Below are 25,584 nucleotides of genomic sequence, written 5' to 3'. Positions count from 1 at the left end.
GTGCACACCACTATATGTGTCAAGGAAACTGATCGTAATTCCTTACTACATTTTAACAGCATGCATCCGTATGCTATGAAGACCAGCATCCCATTTGCCAGGTTTCTATGCTATAGATGCATCTGCAGCACCAACTCAGAATTTCGACACCAATCTGCTATACTACAGGAGAAGTTTGTTTACAGAGGCTATCTTGCCCCTGTAGTAGTAAGGGATAGGAAAAGGGCTTTGTACAATCACAGGGAGGCTTTACTTGAATACCGCAATGTGCAAGCTTCACAGGACATGGTTCCATTTGTTTCAACGTTTAATCAGTTGTCCAGAAGTTCGCAGCAGGTTATCCGTCGGCATTTGACTATTCTACAGATACATCCGAGTCTACAACATCTTAAGATTTTATTTTCTTATGGGCGTAATCGGAATCTCAGTGATATTCTTAGCCCTAATATATTGAGACCAGTTCTATCTGATTTAAACTCAGTGGCATTACCTGGTCATCGGAGCTGTGGTCATTGTTCTGCGTGTCCCCAAATGATTGAGTCAGATGAGTTTGTGCATCCTAGGACGGGCCAAGTGTATAAGTTACAGAGTTCCACTTCATGTTTAACAGAAGGGGTGATATACAGTGGTGCCTCACAGAACGAACTTAATCCGTTCCAGGAGCAAGTTTGTTATGTGAAACGTTCGTTGTGTGAAACGCGTTTTCCCATAAGAATACATGTAAAAAAAAATAATTCGTTCTGCAGCATAAAATATGCTAAGATGACATAAAAAAGATAAATTTTTTGTTATTATTTTCATTTAGATACATCTAAAAACACACATTTTTTAAATTTAAAGACAGACTAAGTAGAGTCTCATAAAATCCCCATCAGTGCTCTCAAAGGCAGCGTTTTGATCAGCATCCCCACCTCATTTAAACGGGATTTCTATTGCCAAGTTTAGTTCAGTTACTTGGTGTATTTTTTTTTCCCCCTGTAAGAAATGGAACCGGAAATAATTCCTCCCTCCCCAGTCTAACATCCCTTGGCACACAGCGACGTCTGCATTGCTGGCCCCGCTCTTCAGTACGTCTAACCCTGATGGGCAGAAAGCACCCCCCTCATATCGTAGCCATTTCTGTACTCGCAGCGATCCCCCCACCACTTACCTCGCCGCATGCACCCGACTACCGGGGATTAAGAGCCGTCTCTGCTGGAGCCGACGACTCCAGTGCTGTCCCTGCTACAAAAGCTTCAGCTTCCACAGGCGTTATTTCAGGAGATCAAGAGGGGGGAGGATGCTTCACCACATGAGGGGAACTGTTCTTTTTTTTTTTTTTTAGCATCGGGGAAGTAAACAGACTGCTGCAGGAAACAGGCCTCTCTTTTCCCCGACCTGTGTCTCCCAGTGCTCTCCCCTCCACAGCACCGCATCAGCCTGTCAAGCACCAAACAGTAACCTGGCCCCGGAGATCTAGGCGGAAGCGCCTGCCTCTCCAACCCCATCAAGAACTGCACAAAAACGGCGAGGCCTAACGGCCTCGTACCCCCGAATGCGGTCATCACTTATTCTACCCACCCCCACCACTCCGGTCACTACTTACAGGAAAAGCCCGTATGCGCATCTTGGTGTCCCTCCTGCTGCCCGTGCTTTTGCTGAGGTTCGACATGTTCGTCGGCTTTTGGAAGGGGGGGTGGGGAACAGGGAGGAGGAGGAGGCCGTGTACAACTCCGCGCGTCCTTTGTCGCGAGCAAAAGAGTAAACGTTGACTTAATTTACATAATAACTAAAAGAAAAAAAAAAGAAAAGGGGGAACCGAAACCTAGGGAAGAAGAGGCGACGAGCAGAGAAACCGTCCTGGTTTGTTTTTGTGGAGCAGAGAGGGGGGGAAGGAGGGCTTTGCGAGGCCCCGGCCCGACCTTCACTCTTCTGTTGCTTGGCCCTCCCCCCCTCTCGCACTCTGCCCGCCTCCTGGTGTTCCGTCTTCCCCCTCTCGCTCGCCTTTCTTCCGCCGGACAGCGCGTGCAGCACCCGGGCGCTGCGCGAAGCAAGCGCAGATCCGCCCCCCCCAACGCATCAGCAGTAGGCGCGGATGCAGCTCGGGCGACTTCGTTGTGTGAAACGAAGTTCGTTGTAGGGAGCAAGACATAAAGTTCGTTGTGTGAAGCGTTCGCTGTGCGAGGCGTTCGTTATGCGAGGCACCACTGTACATCATTATATGCCCTTGTTTGAAAATATATGTGGGACATATATACCGCTGGTTCAAGAACAGACTTATTGAGCACAGATCTTGTCTGAATACCCGGCGTCTGGAGGAGCCTTTGGTGGTGCACTGTTTGGAGGCTCACCATGAGTTTGGGGCATTGCGGTGCATTGTGATTGAACATATTGCCTACCCTGTCCGTCAGGGAGATTGGAGACTTCTACTCCGGCAGAAGGAGCAAAGATGGATTTATATGTTGCAATCTGTTCAACCTGATGGATTAAATGCCCGGATTGAATGGGCGGCCTTCTTTGGTTCATGAGAGATTCTGATTGGGGAATGGTAATGGGGGGCGGAGCCTGTGAGAGGTTTTCAGCACATTACTGCGGCATCTCTTTGCGCCAGTAGTGATTTGTGAAGTAGAATGAAAGCCTGAGAAGCATGGTGGGTCTGGAAAGTTTGCATGTGAAGCAGTGGAACCGATACCCCTGACGAAGCAAGACGAAGCGAAACGGAGGGTTCCCCGTTGGGTTAATTGGCTGCAAGGCCCAGGAGGTAAAGCTTGGACTGAGAAGTTCCTGGACGCCAGTAGCAGCTAAGTTGTTTCTGTTTTTTATCTGCCTCCTATGCAATATCTTGGACCGTAGTGCTAAAGTGCTCACTTACCCACAATATCACGATTTCTCTGCTTGTCACTAGAGAATATGAAATTACTTATTTGTAACGGTTTTCTCCATAGACAGCAGGAATAATCAGACATGCAGTCTTATTCTTCTCCCCAAGAGCTAATTATGAGCTTTAAACTAATTGAAAAGGTACTGGTATTCGGCTGCAGGCAGATAGGGTGCACCTGCTCAGAGCTTTACACTATTTCTGAGTTGTGACAGATCTGCTCTTTCTAAATTTCATCAGATTTATTTATTTAAAAATATTTATATCCTACACATCCCAAAATCTGTGTAGGGTACATTAAAACATTCACAATTTATAAACAAACACAATGGTAAGAAAAGTTACATTCCCAGTGTCAACATCATCGCTACATAAATTTTTTAAAAAAGCTTCCTGAAACTAATGAGCCTTCAAACATTTATGAAAGGGCAAAAAGAAGATACTTGGTGAACTGATTCTGGAAGAGTATTCCTCGGGTATAAGAGTGATGCCATTTGTGTGCCTATGACCATCGGCACAGAGCATTCAATGTGCTAGCTGACACATAAAAATATACATGCTCTTGTCAGCACACATTCTTGTATACATGCATACTCCTGTGCAGTTTTATAAAGCTATGTTCATTGAGACATATCTGCTCCCTCTTAGGAATAATATCCTTTTGTCTTTATTTATGACACTGTGGTAATGATGGTACCTTTCTGGTTATATGGCAGCTGAGACTGTGGATCCTGAGACTACGCCTTATTTAGAGATTGCAAATCAAACGGGGAGATCACTTACGATGCCACCAGCAGAAAAAAAGGTAAGTAATTTGTAAGATGTATATGGAGTTCCTTTGATTGATGATACAACTAACCAACTAGGGGATGGGACTTGATATACCACCTTTCTGTGGTTACAATCAAAGCGGTTTACATACTATGTACAGGTACATACAGGTACAGTAGGGGCAGCTTCAAGGCAGAGAAAGTGGATATATTTGTGACAGAGTATTTATAAGGCTGCCACTTATAAATTGGTACTTTTACAAAACTTGATCATATTGACGTGAGCGCCTCATCGCACACACAGGCATAATTAAAGGAATATCTTTTTACCAAGTAATTTTCTGTTAGTCTTTTGCCAGTAGAACAAACCTTGCTCTTGTAAACCTGGAGTGGAGTGGAGGAGCAGTCTAGTAGTTAGACTACCAGGCTGACAACCAGAGAAGCATGGTTCAAAATCCATTGCCATTACTTGTGATTTTTGGGTATGTCACTTAATCCTCCATTGCCTCAGGTATAAATATAGATTGTAAGTCTGCCGGTCCATAGGTGTAAAAAGGTTGAAAACACTGGTCTAGACCAGTGGTTCCCAACCCTGTCCTAGAGGACCACCAGGCCAATCGGGTTTTCAGGCTAGCCCTAATGAATATGCATGAGAGAGATTTGCATGTAATGGAAGTCACAGATATGCAAATCTGCTCCATGCATATTCATTAGGGTGATCCTGAAAGCCCGATTGGCCTGGTGGTCCTCCAGGATAGGGTTGGGAACCACTGGTCTAGACAAGGCATGAGTCTAAGAGAAACAGACCGGGCAGGCATGAGAAGTGACATCTTATCCTGTCTTGGGTGCCTAGAACCAAAAGACTTTGAATGCGGATGGGATCCTCTTTCAGTGCCAACAACATGGTTTGTGCTGCCCTGCCTCCTTCTCTCCCCCCCCCCAAGTGAATTCTGAGGGAGTTGCAGACTTTTTGATTTTTCAACAATAACTTTTGAGCAGCTGAGCATCACTTACAGGGGAGCCAATGTATCCAGATTAGTGTAAATCTAAGAGATGATTCTTCTTTTCCTGTCACTGAAAATGTTCCTGGAATTGTAGTGTACACTTCTCCCTCCGTATTCGCTGTGATAGGGGATTAACAGACCCGCAAATACAGAAAAAACGCAAATAACTTTTTCATATGTTGTTCACTGTTTTCTATTAAAAACCATTATGAATATGGTGAAACCGCAAATAACATGGTGGGAGACCTGGCCTGTTCCTGAAAGAGAGACAAAACACAATGAAGAAAGTGCTGGGAATCGGTGATTTTCTCTGTAAACGCTTGGAATTGGCGATTTCTCTATGCAAGCTAACGTAATTTGGGGGTGAGGAGCCAGTAAGCTAAAAACCGTGAATAATCTAAACCGCAATTGCTGAAACCGCAAATACGGAGGGAGAAGTGTATATGCATGAATCTATGCATGTAACTCATTGATGTAATTTTTGCATTGACTGATATTTTGATTGACTGTGGAAAAGCATTAAGGCCTGTTAGTCAGACATTAACTCATCTTATGCTTTACTGCAGAAATCTTAAAATGAAGGTTTTCCCAAAAGAATAAAAATTGCATTTTTTATTATTCTGTTTCTATAGGCCCTTATGCTGGCCATGGGTTATCATGAAAAGGGCCGAGCATTCCTGAAGAGGAAGGACTATGTGGTAGCACTGCCACTCTTATTGGATGCTGATGAACATTTCTGGTACGATCTTTCTGAATCATTTTGGGGTTTTTTTCTATTAAGGTCATATGAATGATACACAACTTTTTTTGTTCATATACGTTCAGGTATTTGAACAACTTTAAAACTGCAAACCTCCTCCCGCCCTCTTCCTCTCTTCCGTCTCTCCATCATATGCAAGAATGTCATCTCTATCTTACATGTCTGATCACTTTAATGCTGTCGTAGTCTGCCCTGTCAAGTGTATAGATGTTTTAGCTCACTTTAAGTATATGAAAATGAATAGAAGAAATTGCATTACAATTAGTACTGGGTCTGGGGCGGAGCTTTGGCAGGTCTGGGGTGGAGCTTGGTCAGGGGTACTTGGTTGATATTTGTTAGACTTAGGGGATACTTGGCTTGAAAAAGTTGAGCAACATTGATCTAGCCCATTTCCCCTGCCATATATAGCCTTGTAATAGTCTAGAGAGAGATTTTTCATCCTTGACTTTGAAGTAAAGGGGCAGCATTTGAAAAGTATAGAGCCAACATGGAACTTTTTTTTTTTTAAATCTTTATTGATTTTCAAACTTCGATAATGCAATACAATTGGTAAATCATAAATACTACATAGAACGCACTAATAACTATACAATTATTACATTAAACAGTCATTTACTCCCATCTTAATTATTAATACAATAATACATATGAAGTGATTACAATATTTTAACTCCTCAGAGTACATTTCCCTCCCCCCCGCCCACCCTCCCTGGATGTGTAAAGAAATCTAATGAAAAAGAAAGAAACATGACCCTTACTATAATGCAACAAAAGTAGTCAATGGACTCCATACATCATTAAAGGACTTACTAGTCCCCAAACGTTCCGCCATCATCCTTTCGTACTTATACGTAGTACACACAGTTACCCACCAAAGAGTATAATTAATCCTGTCATGGTTCTTCCAATTATGTGTGATCAGTTGAACAGCTATTCCTGTCATGATCAGGAAAAGGCGATTTTTATTATTATTAACATGTTATATAGGTGAATTTTTCCCTTCAAAGAAAGCAGATAAGCCCTCCAAACAGCAAACTTTTGTTTCAATAAGTTCAATAATGGAATACATTGAAGTCATACAGTGTGGTCAGATCTTGAGGTATATTAACACCTAGGTAGCAAAGTTTCCCAAGAGCCCATTGCAATGGGAAATTTCCCAACCCAGTGAGCTCTAATGGAGGGACTTCTGGAGGTTCAATCTCAGACCCGCCAGAAACCCATATTCTTTAATCATCTCTAAAGCCAGATTCAGATAATTTGGTGGGTACGATTGTCTGTCCCTGCACTAATACTTCCCTCCTAAGAGTACTTTATAGAGGCTCCAAGGTTAGGACAAACAACAGGGGGGGGATAGCAGACACCCTTGGCATGTCCCCTTCTCAATAGGGAAGGTTTTAGTTCATAGTCCATTAATCATAAGAGTGGCCTTGGGGTCATGATATAAAGTAGTAATGGCCACCCAAAACATTCCAGTAATACCTATGTAATCTAAAAGTATGAAACAGAAAGGTCCAACTTAGATTATCAAATGGTTTAGCAGCATCCAAACTAATCAGCAAAGTGGGGATGTGGTGTTTCTCACTAAAGGAAGTGGCCAATAATACTTTACAAACATTCAATATCGACTGTCTGCCCCATACAAACCCCACCTGATCTACTTCCCCCTAAGCCTGGCAAGTATGACGACAGCCTACCCTCCCAAGATTCTAGCTAGCAGCTTTAAATCTACATTTATAAGGGAGATTGAGCGATAAGAGTCTTACCTGCTCCTGAGGTTTCCCAGGTTTCAAAACTAGAGTTGCCAAGGTTTAATTTGCATATTTGGGAAACTGACCTCCCCCCTCTACTGCAGCTTTGAAGTATTCTAACAAGGACCCCCCCCCACCACGCACACACAAGCACACCTGCAAATTTAACATTTTATAAAAATTCACTAGAAAAGCTATCCTATCCTAGAGCAGAATAAAATTGTAGCTTTTTAATAGCGTTCTGTTGTTCTTTGACCTGCAAAGGCTGATTTAAACCTTGGACAGCAGTGCTAGGTAACTTTCTCAAACCTGATTGGTTTAAATAATCTGTGAATAAATCTAAAGAGAATATAACATCCATCTGGTATGTCTTAATGAAGTAATCTAGAAATTCTGGAGTGATATCTTCTATTTTAGATGCCACTGTGCCATCTTTGTGGTTGAGTGACAGTATAGTTTGGTGACCCTGGCCATGTTTTAACGATATAAGCTAATAGTCTACCCAGTTTATTACCATGAGTGTAAGACCTGAACTTATGGTAGAAGTGCCACTTTTTCATGCAATGATGGAGAAAAGAATTAAGGGCTGCCTTGGTGGATTAAAAGAGTTCCCTAGTTTGCTGACTGGGCTGCACGCCATAGCACTTCTTGGCTTTGTCCAATGTCTTTTCTAAAGTAATAATACCCTTTGCAATTTTTTTATTTGGGGCTGACACATAAGATATATCTCCTTGCAACACTGCCCGCTTCCCAAAATAAAAGTGGGTTTTGTTTGTGTTGGCTGTTATTTTTACAATAGGTCTCCCATTTGTCAATCAATTTTTTTCTAAAGTCTTTTTTTATCATATAAGTAAGATGGAAATCTCCAGTAAGAGTATTGAGAATAATGGGCATCATCCTGTAGATCTATCTATATAGGGGAAGGGTCTGCTGTTTCCAAAGAGCCAATCTGTGCATGCATCACATCCTGGAATAACTTGTGGTAACAAAGATGTAGTCTATTTGGGAAAGGGTCCCATGAGCCCTAGAAAGATGGGTATAATTTGTGCTTACTGGGGTGGAGGTAGTGCCAAGGATCAACCAAATCCAAGACATGACAAAAAAAGCAACAGGGCCTCCAGTCTCTCTCCCTGCAAGGGCACAGCGCTAGAGAATCTACCTATCTGAAGGTCCAAGGAGAGATTGAAGTCTCCCTCTACCAGAAATGGGTAGCGTCCTGAGTAATTAATTCAGGGGAAAACCAAGAATCATATACTACCAGTAGTAGATATTTAGTTCTTGAAGTGTTAGGTCCAAAAGTAAGTATCTTCCCTGCACCTGTAATCTGTTTGACGCAATAGTTGGGGTTTTTTCATAAGATTATTCATTTATTACAACAAATAAAAACTGTAAGCAAATACAGAAAAATTCCAGGAAACAAAAAATCATACAACAACTTAAATTTTCTAATCCACATCATTAGGACTGCTGTTAACCCAGTGGAGAACGCATATATAAAGTACATAAAAAGATATAATTACCCTTATCTACAGGCAGGAAATTGTTCTCTTTCTTATATATCTCCTCTTTTCAAACCTCTGCATTAGTCTGAAGTAAATGATCCAATTTAGATTTATCTTGCAAAAATATCTCCAACTGAGATGGATCAACAAAAATGTATTTGTTGTTCTCGTATGTCACCAAACACTTGCAGGGAAATTTGAGAAAGAATAAAGCTCCCACAGCCAGGACACAAGCCTTAAGCTATAGGAACTGTTTTCGTCTATATGGTGTGTGCTTGGAGACATCTGGGAACACATTAATATTTTGCCCACGAAGCAATGGTTTTAAAGAAAGCTTTCCTTCTTGAACCTGATGCAGCCAAGCAATTGATATTGTAGTATACTTTTTGTGTCATTTACTCGTGGCTAAGAAATGAGTTATTTTACAGCAAATGTGGCACAGAACTGCTTAATTCTGTGGATAATTATGCAGTGCTGCAGCTTGACATTGTGTGGTGCTACTTTTGCCTTGAACAACTGGACTGCCTGGATGATGCAGGAAAGAAGTTAGACACTGCCCAGAAATGTTTCAAGAAGTGCTATGGTGAAAATCAGGAACGACTGGTCAACATAAAAGTAAGTTTGTGGAAACTGTAGAATATTGCACATTGAATTTAAGGCCATTAGGCTATATGGCTGCTTATTGGTGATAACACTGGTATTGCCTATATATCCTGTATTTACACATTTATTTATTTATTTGATTTTTTTTTTAGCCCGTCCTCCCAAAGGAGCTCAGAACGGGTTACAAATCAGGAACTCAAGCATTTTCTCTATCTCTCCTGGTGGGCTCAGACTATCTAATATAACTGGGGCAGTGGAGGATTAAGTGACTTGCCCAGGGTCATGAGGAGGAGAATGGGATTTGAACCCATAACTTTAGGGTGCTGAGGATGTAGCTCTAACCACTACACCACATTCTCCATATCTACTGTGTTTCCCCAAAAATAAGACCTACCCCGGAAATAAGCCCTAGCATGATTTTCGGGGTAAGTCCTAATCTAAGCCCTACTCCATATATTTCATAGTGCCCAAGAAAGGCGCCGAAGACTGGAGACCGATCCTGGACCTAAAGTCCATAAATGCGGCACTGAAAGAACTGTGCTTCCGCTTGGAGATGGTTCAGTCAGTCATTGCGGCAGTGGCTCCAGGGGGATTTCCTAGCCTCCCTGGATCTGACGAAGGCGTACCTTTGTAATCTCATTTTTCTAGACCACAGGAAATAAATATGTCCTACAAAGGCATTTCCAGTTGCAACTCTACCTTTCAGGTTAGCAACAGCCCCACGCACCTTCACCAAGGTGATGGTGGTGGTTGCAGTGCACCCCCGCAGGATGGGGATACAAGTACACCCAAGTACACAAGTAGATGAGTTCATGAAGTCACCCCTGTAAAAGCAAAATTGTTACAGCAGTAGAGAAATTAATAAAATAAACCATCTTAACAAGACATTTATCAGCTACAGAGTAGAAGGGATATACATAAGTTATACATACCTGTATGATTGGCTGATCAGAGCTCCATCAAGGCCCGAGGGCGAGCAGGCAATGCATTAAGTGGTGGATCTTCTACAGGATTTGGGCTGGATAGTCAACTTCAAGAATAGTTATCTAGAGTTGGCCCAGTGCTTGGAATATTTGGGGTTCTGCTTCAATATAACAAAAGGCTGCAACTTTCTTCCCGAGCCACTCGAAACAAAAAACTCAGGAAGCAAATTTCAGAGCTGGCATGGCCAGGCATTAACTCCAGGTGCTGAGTTCGATAGCGGCCACCCTGGAAGTAATTCCCTGGGCAAGAGCGCATATATGCACCCTCCAGGATTCCCTGATATCCAGGTGGACCCCACAGGGGAAGCAAAGAACAGCTTGCACTGATGGCTCCAGGGGAACTCCTTATCAAAGGACATACTTTTCCAAATGCTCTCATGGGTGACCCTAAGGACCGACACCAGCTTGTTTGGTTGGGGGGGGGCCCATTGTGGCGGTCATCTGATACAGGACCAATGGACCCTTTCGCAGAGAAAAGTGATCCATAAATTGTCTGGAGCTACGAGCCATTTGTCTACTGTTGAAGGCGTTGGAGAAGTACCTGACGGCAAGACAGTCAGAGTATTCTCCAACAATTCCACTAATGTGGCTTATGTGGATAGGGAGGCACCCGGACTGCTGCATTAGGTCTGGAGGCCCAGATGATGTTCAAGTGAGTAAAAGCTCGTCTTCAGGTGCTCTCCACAGCCCATGTAGCAGGACTGGAAAATGTTCAGGCCAACTTTCTCAGCTGGCAAACTCTAGATCCAGGGGAGAGTAGTCCTATAAGAACATAAGAATTGCTGCTGGGTCAGACCAGTGGTCCATCATGCCCAGTCTGTCCCCACGGTGACCCTTAGGTTAAAGACCAGTGCCCTGAGTCTAGCTTTACCTGTATACGTTCTGGTTCAGCAGGAACTTGTCTAACTTCATCTTGAATCCCTGGAGGGTGTTTTCCCCTATAACAGCCTCCAGAAGAGCGTTCCAGTTTTCCACCACTCTCTGGGTGAAGAAGAACTTCCTTACATTTGTAAAGAATCTATCCCCTTTTAACTTTAGAGAGTGCCATCTCGTTCTCCCTACCTTGGAGAGGGTGAACAACCTGTCCTTATCTACTAAGTCTATCTCCTTCATTATCTTGAACGTTTTGATCATGTCCCCTCTCAGTCTCCTCTTTTCAAGGGAGAAGAGGTTCAGTTTCTCTAATCTCTCACTGTACAACAACTCCTCCAGCCCCTTAACCATTTTAGTTGCTCTTCTCTGGACCCTTTTGAGTAGTACCGTGTCCTTTAAGTACGGCGACCAGTGCTGGATGCAGTATTCCAAGTGGGGGCATTCCATGGCCCTGTACAGCAGCATGATGACCTTCTCCGATCTGTTCGTGATGCCCTTCTTAATCAATCCAAGCATTCTGTTTGCCCTTTTCACCGCTGCCGCGCATTGCGCGGACGGCTTCATCGACTTGTCGACCAGTACTCCTAAGTCTCTTTCCTGGGGGGTCTCTCCGAGTACCGCACAGGACATCCTGAATTCATGTATAAGATATTTGATATCGACATGCATCACCTTACACTTATCCACGTTAAACCTCATTTGCCATGTCGTGGCCCATTTCTCTAGCGTGTTTGTCACGTTGCAGGTCTACGCAATCCTGCGTCTTCACTATGAATAACTTCGTATCGTCTGCAAATTTTATCACCTCGCTCGTTGGACCAATTTCCAGGTCATTTATATATATGTTGAGCACGGGTCCAAGCACTGAACCCTGCGGCACTTCACTTGTAACGCTTTTCTAGTCCGAGTATTTTCCATTTACCCCCCACTCTGTTTCCTATCTGCCAACTAGTTTTTAATCCACGTGATTATTTCACCCTCGATTCCATGGCTCGCAATTTTTCGAAGTAGTCTTTCATGCGGGACCTTGTCAAACGCCTTCTGAAAATCCAGATATACAATGTCGACCAGGTTACCCATGTCTATCTACCTGTTAATTCCCTCGAAGAAGTGCAGCAAATTCGTCAAGCAAGATCTTCCTTTGCTGAAGCAGTGCTGGCTGGTCCTCATCAGATTGTATCCGTCAAGGTGGTCAATGATGCTGTCCTTTATCAGTGCCTCTACCATCTTTCCTGGTACCGTGATCAGACTCACTGGTATGTAGTTTCGTGTATCTCCCCTCGAACCTTTCTTGAATATCAGTGTAATGTTCGCTACTTTCCAGTCCCGATTTGATCGACAGATTGGTTACTAGTTGAAGCAGTTCAGCTATAACCCCTTTCAGTTCCTTGATTACCCTCAGATGGATGCCATCCAGTCCAGGGGATTTATCGTTTTTAAGCCTATCAATCTGCCTGCATATCTCTTCTAGACTGACCGTCAATTCCATCAGTTTCCTGTCATCGTTTCCTGCGTATAGCCTGTTGGCTTTCGGTATGTTGTGTATATCCTCTTCAGTAAATGCAGATGCAAAAAATGTGTTCAGTTTGTCGGTGATGGCTTTGTCCTCCTTTAGCACTCCCTTTATTCCATGGCCATCCAACGGCCCCACCATTTCCCCTTAATATATCGAAAGAACGGCTTGAAGTTTTTTGCCTCGTTGGCTATTTTTTCCTCGTAGTCTCTTTTGGCCCCTCTCACCGCCTTATGGCACCTTCTTTGATGTTGTTTGTGCTTTTTCCATTTTTCGTCCATTTTTGACCTTTTCCATTCCTTAAAAGAAGTTTTCTTGTCTCTGATCGCTTCTTTCACCGCTACAGTGAGCCATACCGGTTCCTTGTTCTTTTTCCTCTTGGATCCCTTGTTGATATGCGGTATATATAGATTTTGCACCTCAGAGACTGTGTCCTTAAAAAGGGACCATGTTTGCTCTAGCGTTTTTACAGTGCTTATCCTCTTCTTTATCTTCTTCCCCACCATGAGTCTCATCCCTTCATAATTCCCTTTTCAGAAGTTCAGTGCCGTGGCCATCATTCTGGATCGATGTTTTGTCCCTGTGTCCAAGTTGAAACGGATCATATTGTGTTCACTGCTTCCCAGCGTCCCTTCTATTTCTACATCTTGTGCCCGTCCTCGTAGTCCATTTAGAATTAAGTCCAGAATTGAATTTCCTCTCATATTTTCCTTGACAAGTTGTTCCAGGAAGCAATCGCCTACAGCATCCAGGAACTTGGTCTCCCTACTGCAGCTGGAGGTGCCTAGGCTCCAGTCTATCCCCAGATAATTGTAGTTGCCCATGATAACTTCGTTGCCTCCGTTGCAGTTGCGTTTAATCTTGTCCATCATTTCTCCATCAGTTTTTTCGGACTGCCCTGGGGGTCGATAGTAGATGCCGATCTTCGTTTCCGTTCCATGTGTTCCTGGAATTTTGGCCCATAGAGACTCTACCTTATTTTTCATTTCCGGCGTGTTCTCTCCGGTAAACTCAATTTTCTCTTTGACATATAGGGCAATACCCCCACCTTTTTGACCCACTCTGTCTCTGCGGTATAGCTTGTATCCTAGTAGCACAGTGTCCCAGACGTTTTCCTCGTTCCACCATGTTTCCGTGATGCCGATGGTGTCAAGGTTATCTTTTTGTGCCATAGTTTCCAATTCCCCTATATTATTCCTTAGGCTCTTTGCATTCGTGTACATACACTTGAGTTTGCAGCCTGTTACTTTCTTGCATTTTCTCCCCTCTTGTGTCCCTTTTGATCTGTCAGGATTTCTTCCTTGCTTATGATCCGGTGAGTCTTCCCCGCAATCTTCCTGTACGGTATCCTCTGTGTATACTGGTTCTCAAACCATCGACTCTTGGTTGACTGTCAGCTTTCCCCTTCTTCCTAGTTTTAAAACTTCTCAATTTCTTGCTTGATGTTGCTGGCAAGTAGCCTTGTTCCGTCTCCACTGAGGTGGAGTCCATCCTTCCTGTATAGCTTTCTCTTCCCCCAGAATCTTGTCCAGTTGTGCAAAGTGGAATCCATCTTCCTCGCACCAGTGCCTCATCCACTCGTTGACTGCTTGCAGCTCCATCTGCCTCTTCTCATCAGCCCTGGGTATCGGCAGGATCTCCGAGAACGCTACTGTTGGCGTTCTGTCTTCAGCTTCTCTCCTAATATCCGGAACTGGTCCTCCAGTACTTCCCTGCTGTAGTTCCTGTTGCTCATGTTGTTTGTTCCCACATGGATCACCACCGCTGTATCTTCCTCTTCCACGCTGTTGATGATCCTGTCGATGCGGCTCACTATATCTTCTATCTTGGCTCCTGGTATGCGGGTCACCAGCCGATCCTGTCTTCCTCCCGCTATGTGGCTGTCGACTTGTCTGATGATGGAGTCCCCTATGACGATTGCTGTCCTCTCTATCTTCTCTTGTCTCTCCTGCCCGGTGTGTGTCCATCTCTCCAGCCGTAGGTCTGTGTCCCCGGTGTGTGTCCATCTCTCCAGCTGTAGGTCTGTGTCCTCTGTGCACTTCCATCTTCCCTCATCCTGGCATTGGCTTGCACCGGACCCGTCTTCCTGTGGGTTCCCTCCGCTGTTTCCAGGTGTCGCTGCTGTGTCGCCCATTTCTTCCTTGTGGTTGTCCTCCAGGTGGTCCTCACTCACTGTAGGTGTATCTTGGCAGTTCCACTGTTGCTGGTGATTTTCCACGGCCTCCCTGTATGCCTCCTCAATGAACTTCTCTAACTCCCGGACTTCTTCCTCAATGGTTTCCTCTGTCTTGAAGTTTTCTGCCTCTCTCTCCTCCTCCTCTACTGCTTGAAGTGCTTCTAGTTCCAGTATTCTTACTTCCAGGAGTCTAACTTGTTTCTTCAGACCCTCCAGTTCCTTGCATCGAGTCCATACATAAAACTGCCTCCCAGAGGGGAGGTAGTCATACATATGGCAAATGGTGCATAAAACAGGGTTGCTCAACATCCTGTTTCTGTCTGCTGCTTCCATTGCTGTCCGCTTACTGTCTGCTGTCTGAAGTGGCTTTTCCGTTTCCTTATGTATTGTCCTTGGTGTAACTGTGAGGTCCCTAACCTGCTACCCTTGCTTGCTTGTTGCTTGTGTGTTCTCTGTGTCTGCTGTGGTTGTCCTCTGAGTCTGCTGTGGTTCTTTATCTACTGCTTGTCTATCCTGTTGCCCTTGTGGTACTTGCCTGTGTAGGTGTCCTTCCCTAGTGTTTCTTCTTTGTAGTGAATTGTCCCTTTTTAAAGCCCTTCGCAAAGGCACTCTCGCTAAGGCGAGTGCCTTTAATGCTTGCCTTTGATGCGCGCTGAACGGCTGAGCGCCGTTGGCCCCCTCCCCTTTTAAGGGGGAGCTCTGGATTGGTGTTTTGCTGATGTCGGAGGGGTGGGCGGAGCTACCTCTCGCCGCTGCCCCTCACTCTCGCCTGCCTTCTCTGCCTGCCTTGTTCTTTCCCCTCTTACTCCTCTGCTCCTTCTCCTGCCTCACAACTTTTCTCCTGCCTGCCCTGCAAAGCTGGAGAAGACCAGTGATAGACTTAATGGCTTCTGCCAAGAATGCAAAGGTGAATCGCTTCTACAGTTGAAGAGACGAGCCAGGAAACACAGAGTTGGACATGTTGGTTCAGCCCTGGCCAGGCTTCTATTTGTGTATCCACCGTGGCCCATGGTGGACTGGGTCATCTGCAAAATCGCACGTCACCCACGACTTGTGATGCCTTAGTATGCGGATCTAGTGCGTCTCTAATGAGGAAATGCACAGACGTCGACGCAGCGATGTCGCACGCATGCATGATGTCATCATGTTGACATGTGTGAAGGCTCTCCCGACAGTGCCTTGAGCTGCCAGGTGGGGGGAGGTGCTGCAAGATTAGAGGTGCTGCTGAGGAGGAGAGGTGCCGGCGCTGGCTGACTGCCTACAGAACTTGCCTCTTGCTGCAAGAGTCACATCCTGTAGGAGTCAGCCGGCACCTCTCCTCGCCGGTGTCTCACAGCACACCTGGAATCTTGCTGTGGCACACAATTTTCAATACGCTTAACTAGAGGATGGTGCTGCCAATTGGAAGTAGATGAGTTCATGAAGTCACCCCTGTAAAAGCAAAATTGTTACAGCAGTAGAGAAATTAATAAAATAAACCATCTTAACAAGACATTTATCAGCTACAGAGTAGAAGAGATATACATAAGTTATACATAAGTTGACAGTCAAAGCAATGAAGTTCAGAATGTCTAAACCCTTATGTTAGAGGCAGACTTAGAGAGATGATATAATGAATCCCATAAATGGAACACAACCATAGTGGGATATAATCCTTTTAGGAAGGATAGAGATGACCAGTAATGCTATATGTGAACAATAATATTCAAGTTGAATTTTTAGAACATCATAACTGTCTCAGCTCCTTACAGTTTGGATTTACAGCTTTTCATATCACTGAAACAGCATTACTAGCATTGATACAGATGCCAGAACTTTACTTTCTACAAAGTAGGGCTGCAATTTTATTACAGTTCAATCTGCATTGAGTTCAGGATTATATTTCACCTACTTTTGAAATAACCATATTATTTTTGTTCAGCTGGAAGTCAAATTTTTTTTAGAGAAATATATTTTTATTTTCAAAAGAGAATAACAAACACTCAAAAGTACATGGTGTACAACAAGATGCATAGAATACCAAATTACAGCTCAAATTCACCATAATCCTATACCACCCCCCCCCCCTTCCCCCACCCCACCCCCCTCCCACAGCCCAACCAGAAAAGAAAAGCAACAGAAAATCCACTCCAGTGCAGATCCAGGCAGGTAATCAAACATTTAACAAGTTACTACGCGCTCGTGGCGTCAAAGTATCCCAGAAAGGCATCCAACATTGACAGAATGACCGGCCCAAAGCAGAGTCCAAGGTAGAGAAGCACAAGCGCTCCATTGATGCTTGGTGTATCATTAAAGTCCTCCAACGAGAAAGCGTTGGAGAGTCAGACGAGATCCAACTGAGTAGAATCGTTTTCTTCCCCAATAACACAGTATGTGCAAGAAAGCTCCGAAACCCCTTTGGCGCTGACAAAGGAACCTGATCCAGTGTAAACAGCATCAACGGGTCCAATGAAAAGTTGTAATTCCACATGGTTCGAATATGTATACACAACTGCTGCCAGAAATTATGAATCCGAGGGCAAGACCAAAACTGATGTCCCAGGGTGGAAGGGGAATGAGAACACTTAAGGCAGCGGTCAGAAGAACACATCTTTGCCCTAAATTGGTAGGAGGTAGATCTGTATAACCGGTGCAAAAATTTGTAGTTCATTTCAAACAGGAGCACATTATGGGAAACACGTGCTGTTCTAGATACCCCCCTGCGAATCATGGTGGCTGTCACAGTACATGAGAGGTCCTGAGACCATTTCAGAGCGTAGGTTTCGTAGGAAGGCTCACCCAGGCATTCCTGAAGGTGACGATGGTGAAACCGCAGTGGAATCTGTACCTGTGCAGACAAGCTCAATGCCTCAGAAAGGAGTTCCATACAACAGTCCGCAAGGGAGTCCCGTGACAAGGAGCTTATGTATGAAGAAAGTTGAAGGTAAGAAAGCCAGTCAGTGGGTCTCCAACCGTGGTCCCGCTGTAGTTCCTCAAACGGTTTCAAAGAGCCATTAGAATGGACCAATTGAAAAACATAATAGTTATTTGGTAAAGTCCAAACCGGAGATGAAACTGGGTCCATGCCCGCCGCAAAGGCACCATTACCTCGCAGTGTTAAGTAAGGAGTCACTTGAGGTGAAATCTGAAGCTGTTTGCACAATAGTCTCCAGAGGCGTCGCAGGGGTAAGAGAAACAAGTCCCTGGCCGATGATGTTTTCCGTGGCAAGTATGGAACATGCAGCAGGTAGCTAAAGTGATATGGAGCACAAAGTAACTGTTCCTGTCGGGAGGCCGAAAAGTGAGTGGTCCCCCGAAACCAGTCATTCAAATGTCTCATCTGACACGCCTGGGACAAAAGGCGAAGACTTCGGAAGCCAAAACCACCGCGATCCGTAGGGCGTGCCAAATGAGACAAAGACAACCGTGCCCTCTTCCCATTCCACAGGAATTTTTGTAGACTTTTCCCTAGTAGTTTGTCATGACGAGAAGATAACAAGACAGGTATCATTTGAAATACATAAAGCCACTGGGGCACCAGTACCATATTATACAATGCTATCTTGCCCATTAAAGAAAGCGGAAAGACCCTCCAATTCTCCAGTTTTTGGACTGTGGTATAAACCAGAGGGACTACATTGAGAGCATATAATTTGGAAAGGTCAGGGGAAATAGTAATACCCAAGTATGTCAGGTGTCCTGATGCCCAAGTAAGGGGAAGGGTCCCCTCCACTGTGTCTGTACCTCTGGGGCCAAAGGCAAAACTATAGACTTTAATTTGTTTAACACCAAGCCCGAGTATATACTGAATTCATCCAGCAAGTCTAAAGCTCTAGTAAGAGAGAGTTCAGGAGATCCCAGAGTTAATAAAAGATCATCCGCATACGCTAATTCTCTCAGTTGTGATTCGCCCTCCGGTAAACCCTGAATAATATCATCCTGCAGAATAGTGCGCAGAAGTGGGTCCAGATATAGTAAGAAAAGAAGAGGGGAAAGCGGACTACCCTGCCGTGTCCCATGCCCTATCCAGAAAACAGGTGTACGGGTTCCGTTAACCAATATGCAAGCTGTTGGATCTGTATAAAGCAAGTGTAACATGTCCAGGAACCACCCATCGAAACCCATGTATGTGAGCACTTGAAATAGATAACCCCAATTAACCTGGTCAAAAGCCTTTGCGGCGTCCAAGCCCACCAGTATTCCCAAGAGTTCAGAATCTCTCGATCGCTGGAGAGCAGTAAGTAATCTACGAACATTTAGTACTGAATGACGTTGCTGTACAAAACCCACTTGTTCCGGTGTTATCAACGAGGGCAACAGGATGGCCAATCTGTTGGCCAGTATTTTGTCTAATATTTTGATATCAACATTAATTAGAGAGATGGGTCGATAAGATTCAATATCCGTCTCAATTTTGCCCGGTTTAGGTATTAATGTGATAAATGCCTGATTAGCCCTCAATGGAAAGGACCCACCCTCAAGGGCCGCTGTATAATATGCTTCTAACGGGCCACAGATGGAGGAAAAGAGAAGTTTATAGAACTCTGGAGAAAATCCATCGGGGCCTGGCGATGTGCCCCCCTTAAGCTGAAGTTCCCTACCCTGTATGGGACGATTTAAGTAAAGACGATCAGGGGAAGTCAAGCGAGGCACCCCAGCATCCGTTAAATAGTCCTCCGCTTCAGGTCCCCCCTGCCCTTCCCTGGAGGCATAAAATTCCTGATAGTATTTAAGAAAGCCATCAGCTATGGCAGGGGTAGTTTTAAGCTCCTCACCTGAGCGCAGCAAAATGCGGGTTATATGACGATTAGGCCGGTGGGGTTTAGTCAAATTAGCCAATAGCCGTCCCGCTCTATTCCCATACCTGTAAAATTTTAACTTGCAATAGTAAAAATAATGTTGCGTGCATTCATGTAATAAAGTATTCAAGGCATTCTGCGCCACTACCATTGCCTCCTGAGATTGAGGGGAGGGATGCGCCAGATGAGCACGCTTCAGACGTTTATATTCACCCTCTAGGTGGAGAAGACCCCTGGAAAGGTGTGCTCTATGAGCACTGACATAGGAAATAATGTCCCCCCGAAGTACAGACTTGGCAGCCTCCCAAAAGAGTAAGGGTGTATTCCGATGTTGTGCATTAAAAGCCACATAATCCTCCCATTTCTGCATAAGATATTTCTGAAAATTCAAATTTTTGAATAAGTAGGATGGAAACCTCCATGTACTCCCGGGCCTATTATCAGTGCCACTTAAGATATCTAACCAAATAGGGCAATGATCCGACACAGAAAGAGGCCCCACTTCTGCTGCTTGAATCTTTGACAAATAAGCAGTGGACGTCAGTATGTAATCTATCCGGGAAAATGTATGATGCGCACGGGACTGATGAGTGTAATCCCGTTCCATGGTATGAAGCACACGCCAGGGATCAATAAGGTCTAAGGTATCACATAAATATGGAATGCCCTTCGTGGGGCCCTGTGGTTGAGAGGAGCCCGATCCCGTTCTGTCCAAAGTGAGGTCCAGGACCTGGTTAAAGTCACCCAACACTATAAGAGGGTTATTTGGATCATGAACACCCACTCCCGCCAAAGAGGTAAAAAAGGAGTGATCATATTGATTGGGGGCATAAAGCATTAACAAGTTAATAACAGACCCTGACATAGTGACCCGACACAGTAATATCCTTCCCAATGCGTCCCGGTAAAGCTGTTCCACCTTGCCCGGAAATCACCTTCGTACCAACAGCACCACCCCTGCCTTCTTATTCGAGGAGGAGGAACAAAAAATCTGCCCAACCCAGCCTCTAAGAAGTTTAGCATGTTCAACATCAGAAAGTCTTGTCTCCTACAGGCATGCTAAATCAGCCTTATGATGTTGAAGACGCTGAAGAATCTTACTTCTCTTAACAGGGGAGGTTGTACCACAGACATTCCAGGATAAGAGTCGAAAAGTTTGAGAAGTCATAGATAAGGAAATGAGCAAGTAACTACCCAGTTCCACTCACCGGTTCTCCCAGGCTCCCAGCCAGACCAAGGAGAAAGCAATACAAAGCTGCACATAGATAAAGCTAATATGGGCCCTATATCTGGAGATATCAGAAACTGCACTGGAGTGGAAAACACAAAAAGGTGCTGCATATGTGATGTACCAAAATTCAAACCCAACTCCCCCCCCACCCCCACATAAGCCTCCCCCAAACCCCCCTCCCTGTCTAACCTTACCATCCCCCCACCTAAACAGACTCTGAGCTAACCTCAAACCCTCCAGGGCCTAAGGTAGCGAATCACGTCTGTGAGGCTAACAGGTCCCTGCCATCCTCAGAAAGCGATACGTGCTTTGCATTCAAATTGTAATTAACCAACAATAATTGCATACCCCCAATACCAGCATTGCAAGAAATACAGAATGTAGAGTTCAAGTAGCTCCAGCAGGGGACTCAGCACGATTAATGAATTCCCCCGCTGAATCTGCAGAGTCAAACACGTGCCATTTCCCATTTTGGTGTATTTTCAGCACTGCAGGATAAAGAAACATAAATCGCCTCTTTTGTTCCACCAGCTTAGCACATAGAGGGTGGAAGACTTTGCGCCGGTCAGTCAGTGCAGCAGAGTAATCCTGACCAATGCGTACCGGCAAGGTTTCATAAGTCAGAGGCTCTCGTCGGGCGCGAAAGGCTCTCAGCAGTTCAACTTTGTGACGATAGTTGTGTAATTTTCCAATGACAATTCTGGGTCTGTGTTCAGGTCCCACTCGAGGTCCCACACTGTGTACCCGTTCAAAGCGAGCCGGACCCAGAGAAGATGGCATGGGGAGCTCACTTGCCAGCCACGACTCCACCACAGATAATAGCACTGTATCAGATATGGTTTCAGGTAGTCCGATAAAACGCAAGTTCCCACGGCGAGAACGATTCTCCAAATCCTCAAGCTTATCTTGACAGGAGCGTAACTGCGTGGTAAGGGACGCCACCGTAGATTCCATCGCCGTTTCCATCCTCCACTGCCGAAACCCTCGTCTCCAATTCAGTCACGCGTGTGGAATTATCTTCAAGTAAGGATTCCAGCTTGGTAAGTTGTGATGAAATGAGCTCCATTCTTGGCCCTAGTGCCTGTAAAATTACGTTTTGCAACTCCACCAGCATTTTGGGTGTGAACGCCGCCGGCAGTGCCGGCGCCTCCGCACGAGGCGTGGCCGCCATTTTGTCTTCCCCGGGCCGAACCTTTTCGCGTTCCTTTTTCGCGGATTTTGATGCCATACGTACTGCCGGAGGAGTCAAATATCTGTCCATATATTTATAGTTCGTTTTCTGGCCAAAGGGGGTAAGACCGCTCGTGTTTTATATGCTAATTTGAGGCCGGATGAGGTGCAGGGCTCCGGAGCCGATCGATCACACAGCCGACCAGCTCACAGCATCACGTGACCTGGAAGTCAAATTTTAAGATGCTGTGTTTAGTATTTGTTTCAGTTAGATTGGATGAGCTGTTCTATTTGAAGGAACATTTAAAAGCATATGTACGTACCATCCAGACATCTAAGCTCTGCACAACAGGAGTCATTAGAAATTCCTAAAGGACTGAAATCAATTGGTAAAGCTACATTTAGGTTAGTTAGACCCAAAGCTAAGGAAAGTTATTCCATTGGAGTTTAGACTGTAAGTTTATGGATCATTTAAAAATAAGCTTAAAGCTTGTTTTTTTTAATGAAACATTTAAGTAGAGTTCAGGATAATTACTTAGTTATATGATGTATGTCAAGGTAGAGGTTTTTTTTCATTGACTGTATTTCATTTTGAGGCTCATTTGTATGAATGAGGCTAGAGAAATTGGGCCTCTTATCCTTTGAAAAGAGAAGACTGAGAGGGGACATGATCGAAACATTCAAGATACTGAAGGGAATTGACTTAGTAGAGAAAGAGAGATTGTTCACCCTCTCCAAGGTGAAGAGAACAAGAGGGCACTCGCTAAAGTTAGAAGGGAAAAGATTCCGTACAAACATAAGGAAGTTCTTTTTCACCCAGAGAGTGGTAGAAATCTGGAACGCTCTTCCAGAGGCTGTTATAGGGGAAAGCATCCTTAAGTATACAGACTTCTCCTTTCCTCATGTATTTCCCTTGAATGTCTTATTTACTATCAAATAACTTGTAGTTCTTTTCCCTTCCTTTCCCTGTGTCTGTGGGTTTGTTAAGTTTGTGATTAGTCATGCAAAACTCAGTTCTTGTTATGTATTGTATTCCCTAAATTTTGTAATTTTAGTGTTATGTACATCGCTTAGAATTATGATTAAGCGATTAATCAAAACTATATTACCGTATTTTCACGCATATAACGCGCGCGTTATACACGATTTTACAAACCGTGCATAACCTTGCGCGTTATACGCGTGAGCGCGTTTTACAACTTTTTTTTACAATCCGATCGGCATCCCCCCTGCGAACCGGCATCCTCCCCCCCGCTCGTGTCACCCCCCCTTCCCCGCGATCCTACATCCCCCCAGCACCGCAAAACATCTCTTACCCGATTGGGCACCGGCACCAGCACCAATGCACAGGATGTGCCAGTGCCAGTGCCCGAAGATCCTCCTTCGTTGGTTTGGGCTGGGCGGTGCGGTGCGTTGCGGTGCAGGAGAGATCCTCCTTCTTCCTGCGCCGGGCTGGACTAGGCTTTGAGCATTTGCGCATGCTCAAAGCCTTCTGGTCTCGCTCTCTCCGAGATAATCTCGGAGAGAGCGAGACCAGAAGGCTTTGAGCATGCGCAAATGCTCAAAGCCTAATCCAGCCCGGCGCAGGAAGAAGGAGGATCTCTCCTGCACCGCCCAGCCCAGCCCAGCCCAAACCAACGAGGGAGGATCTTCGGGCACTGGCACGTCCTGTGCATTGGTGCTGGTGCCGGTGCCCAATCGGGTAAGAGATGTTTGGTGCTGGGGGGGATGTAGGATCGCGGGGGAGGGGGGGGGTGACGCGAGCGGGGGGGGGGAGGATGCCGGTTCGCAGGGGGGATGCCGGATCGGATTGAAAAAAAAAAGTTGTAAAACGCGGGTAAGCGAGCGGGGGGGGGGAGGATGCCGATTCGGAGTAGGCGGGAGGAGGTTTTAGCATGCGCAGTATACGCGTGTGCGCGCTATATTAAATTTTTTTTTACATAAATTTGTGTTCCCCGCGCGCTATACCCGTGTGCGCGTTTTACACGGGTGCGCGTTATCTACGTGAAAATACGGTAAACTTGGATTCAAGGCAAGGTTGTATAAGTTCCTACTGGAGCAGAACATATGCAAGTAAGGCTAGACCCGAGGTCTTTGACCTAAGGGCTGCCGCGTGAGCGGACTGCTGGGAACGATGGACCACTGGTCTGACCCAGCAGCGGCAAATCTTATGTTCTTAGGTGAGTAATCAAGTACTAGTAGATCAGTGGTCTCAAACTCAAACTCAAACCCTTAGTGGGGCCACATTTTGGATTTGTAGGTACTTGGAGGGCCGCAGAAAAAATAGTTAATGTCTTATTAAAGAAATGACAACTTTGCATGAGGTAAAACTCTTTATAGTTTATAAATCTTTCCTTTAACAGTTAAAGGAAAGATTTATAAACTATAAAGAGTTTTACCTAACAACCTAGCTTATGTATGAAAAATGCTTTAATGGTTTTTCCTCAAAACATTCCAGGGAAGCTATGGGAGAGAGAAAGCATTGTTTCTAAGACTTTATCTGCTTCAAGGAATATTGCACTTTCACAGTGGTAGAGCGAAAGAATCCCGGGATTATCTTTTAAAGGTAAAACGCCTTCTTCGTTGCAGCATTATAGTTTTGCATTGTGTTTGAGTGGGGAAAGTATTTAATCTACAGTTTGTCTTCTGCAGATTAATTAGTACATGCCATAATTTTCCTTACAGTTTGAAGTTCTTTGCTTCTGTAATTTTAGGCAAATAGTTTATACCAGGAGCTCTTCATTGATCCTGCAAAAGTGGACAGTTTGTTGCAGTTGGGCTTCTTACCTCAAGAAGCACGGCTGAGTCTACGAGCTTGCGATGGAAATGTGGAATATGCTGCCAGTCACATTGCCAATACAAGAGAGGTACTCACTTATTTCTTATATTGCACATGAGAACTGGTTTCGTGTCTTAGCTAAAGTAATTTTGGCTTTTTTTGTTTCTTTAACAAGCATGATTCATGATATTCCTATCCCTCAATGTGTGTGTGCATTGCATGTGTTGGGACTGTAGAGGATAGCTTCAGGTAGTGGTGCAGCTTTAGGGGTAATTTTGGGGGGGGGTCCATATACAAGAGTGTGAGGCAAATTTAGGGGGTAGTTTTGGGAGTGAGGGCATAGCTTTTTGGATGGAGCAGTTGTAGGAATATTTTTGAGGGAGCAGTTTTTGACATGGGGCTAGGGCACTTGTGTGAGGGTGAATATATTTTAAGTGTGGTGTAGATGTGGCAGATAGATTTTAAGGGTGCAGAAGTTGAAGGAGAATTAGTTATGGTTCATAGACAACGGCGCAAAAGACAAAGGCGCGCCCAGACAATTGAGCGCAGCGTGGAGGCGCACGCCGCTCAAAATTACTGGTTTTAGGGGCTCCGACGGGGGGTTTTGTTGGGGAACCCCCCCACTTGTCTGGGCACTGAGCATCAGGACATTTGCTGCAGCCTCTGCTTTTTTTTATGCATAGGAGATCACTTAAACCCCACCGAGTTCAGTGTGATCGTTATTGTGTCTACACCGGCACTGGCATTAATTGCCAGTTGAGCTTAGTTCCCATTGCCATTGAGACATTTAAAAAATGTCTTAAAGCTCATCTGTTTTCTCAGACTTTTGTTACAGCA

At 44.8% G+C, this 25,584-nt stretch overlaps 1 protein-coding gene across 3 annotated transcripts in view; it reads left to right on the top strand.

The window, feature by feature from the left end:
* Nucleotides 1-25,584, top strand: part of NUB1 (negative regulator of ubiquitin like proteins 1) — a 107,766-nt gene that overhangs the window by 66,813 nt on the left and 15,369 nt on the right. For 2 of the 3 annotated variants that reach the window (XM_033931694.1, XM_033931693.1), the window contains exons 7-11: nt 3,574-3,662; nt 5,264-5,370; nt 9,070-9,256; nt 24,427-24,534; nt 24,683-24,835. In XM_033931694.1, the coding sequence (XP_033787585.1) occupies nt 3,574-3,662; nt 5,264-5,370; nt 9,070-9,256; nt 24,427-24,534; nt 24,683-24,835 (644 nt within the window). The remainder of the gene's footprint in view (nt 1-3,573; nt 3,663-5,263; nt 5,371-9,069; nt 9,257-24,426; nt 24,535-24,682; nt 24,836-25,584) is intronic. The other variant, XM_033931695.1, reaches the window with a different exon arrangement.

The sequence above is a fragment of the Geotrypetes seraphini genome, chromosome 2 (assembly GCF_902459505.1).
Source record: "Geotrypetes seraphini chromosome 2, aGeoSer1.1, whole genome shotgun sequence".
NCBI lineage: Eukaryota > Metazoa > Chordata > Amphibia > Gymnophiona > Dermophiidae > Geotrypetes > Geotrypetes seraphini.
Note: the sequence above shows the minus strand (reverse complement) of the source record. Positions and strands in the feature narration are given on the sequence as shown.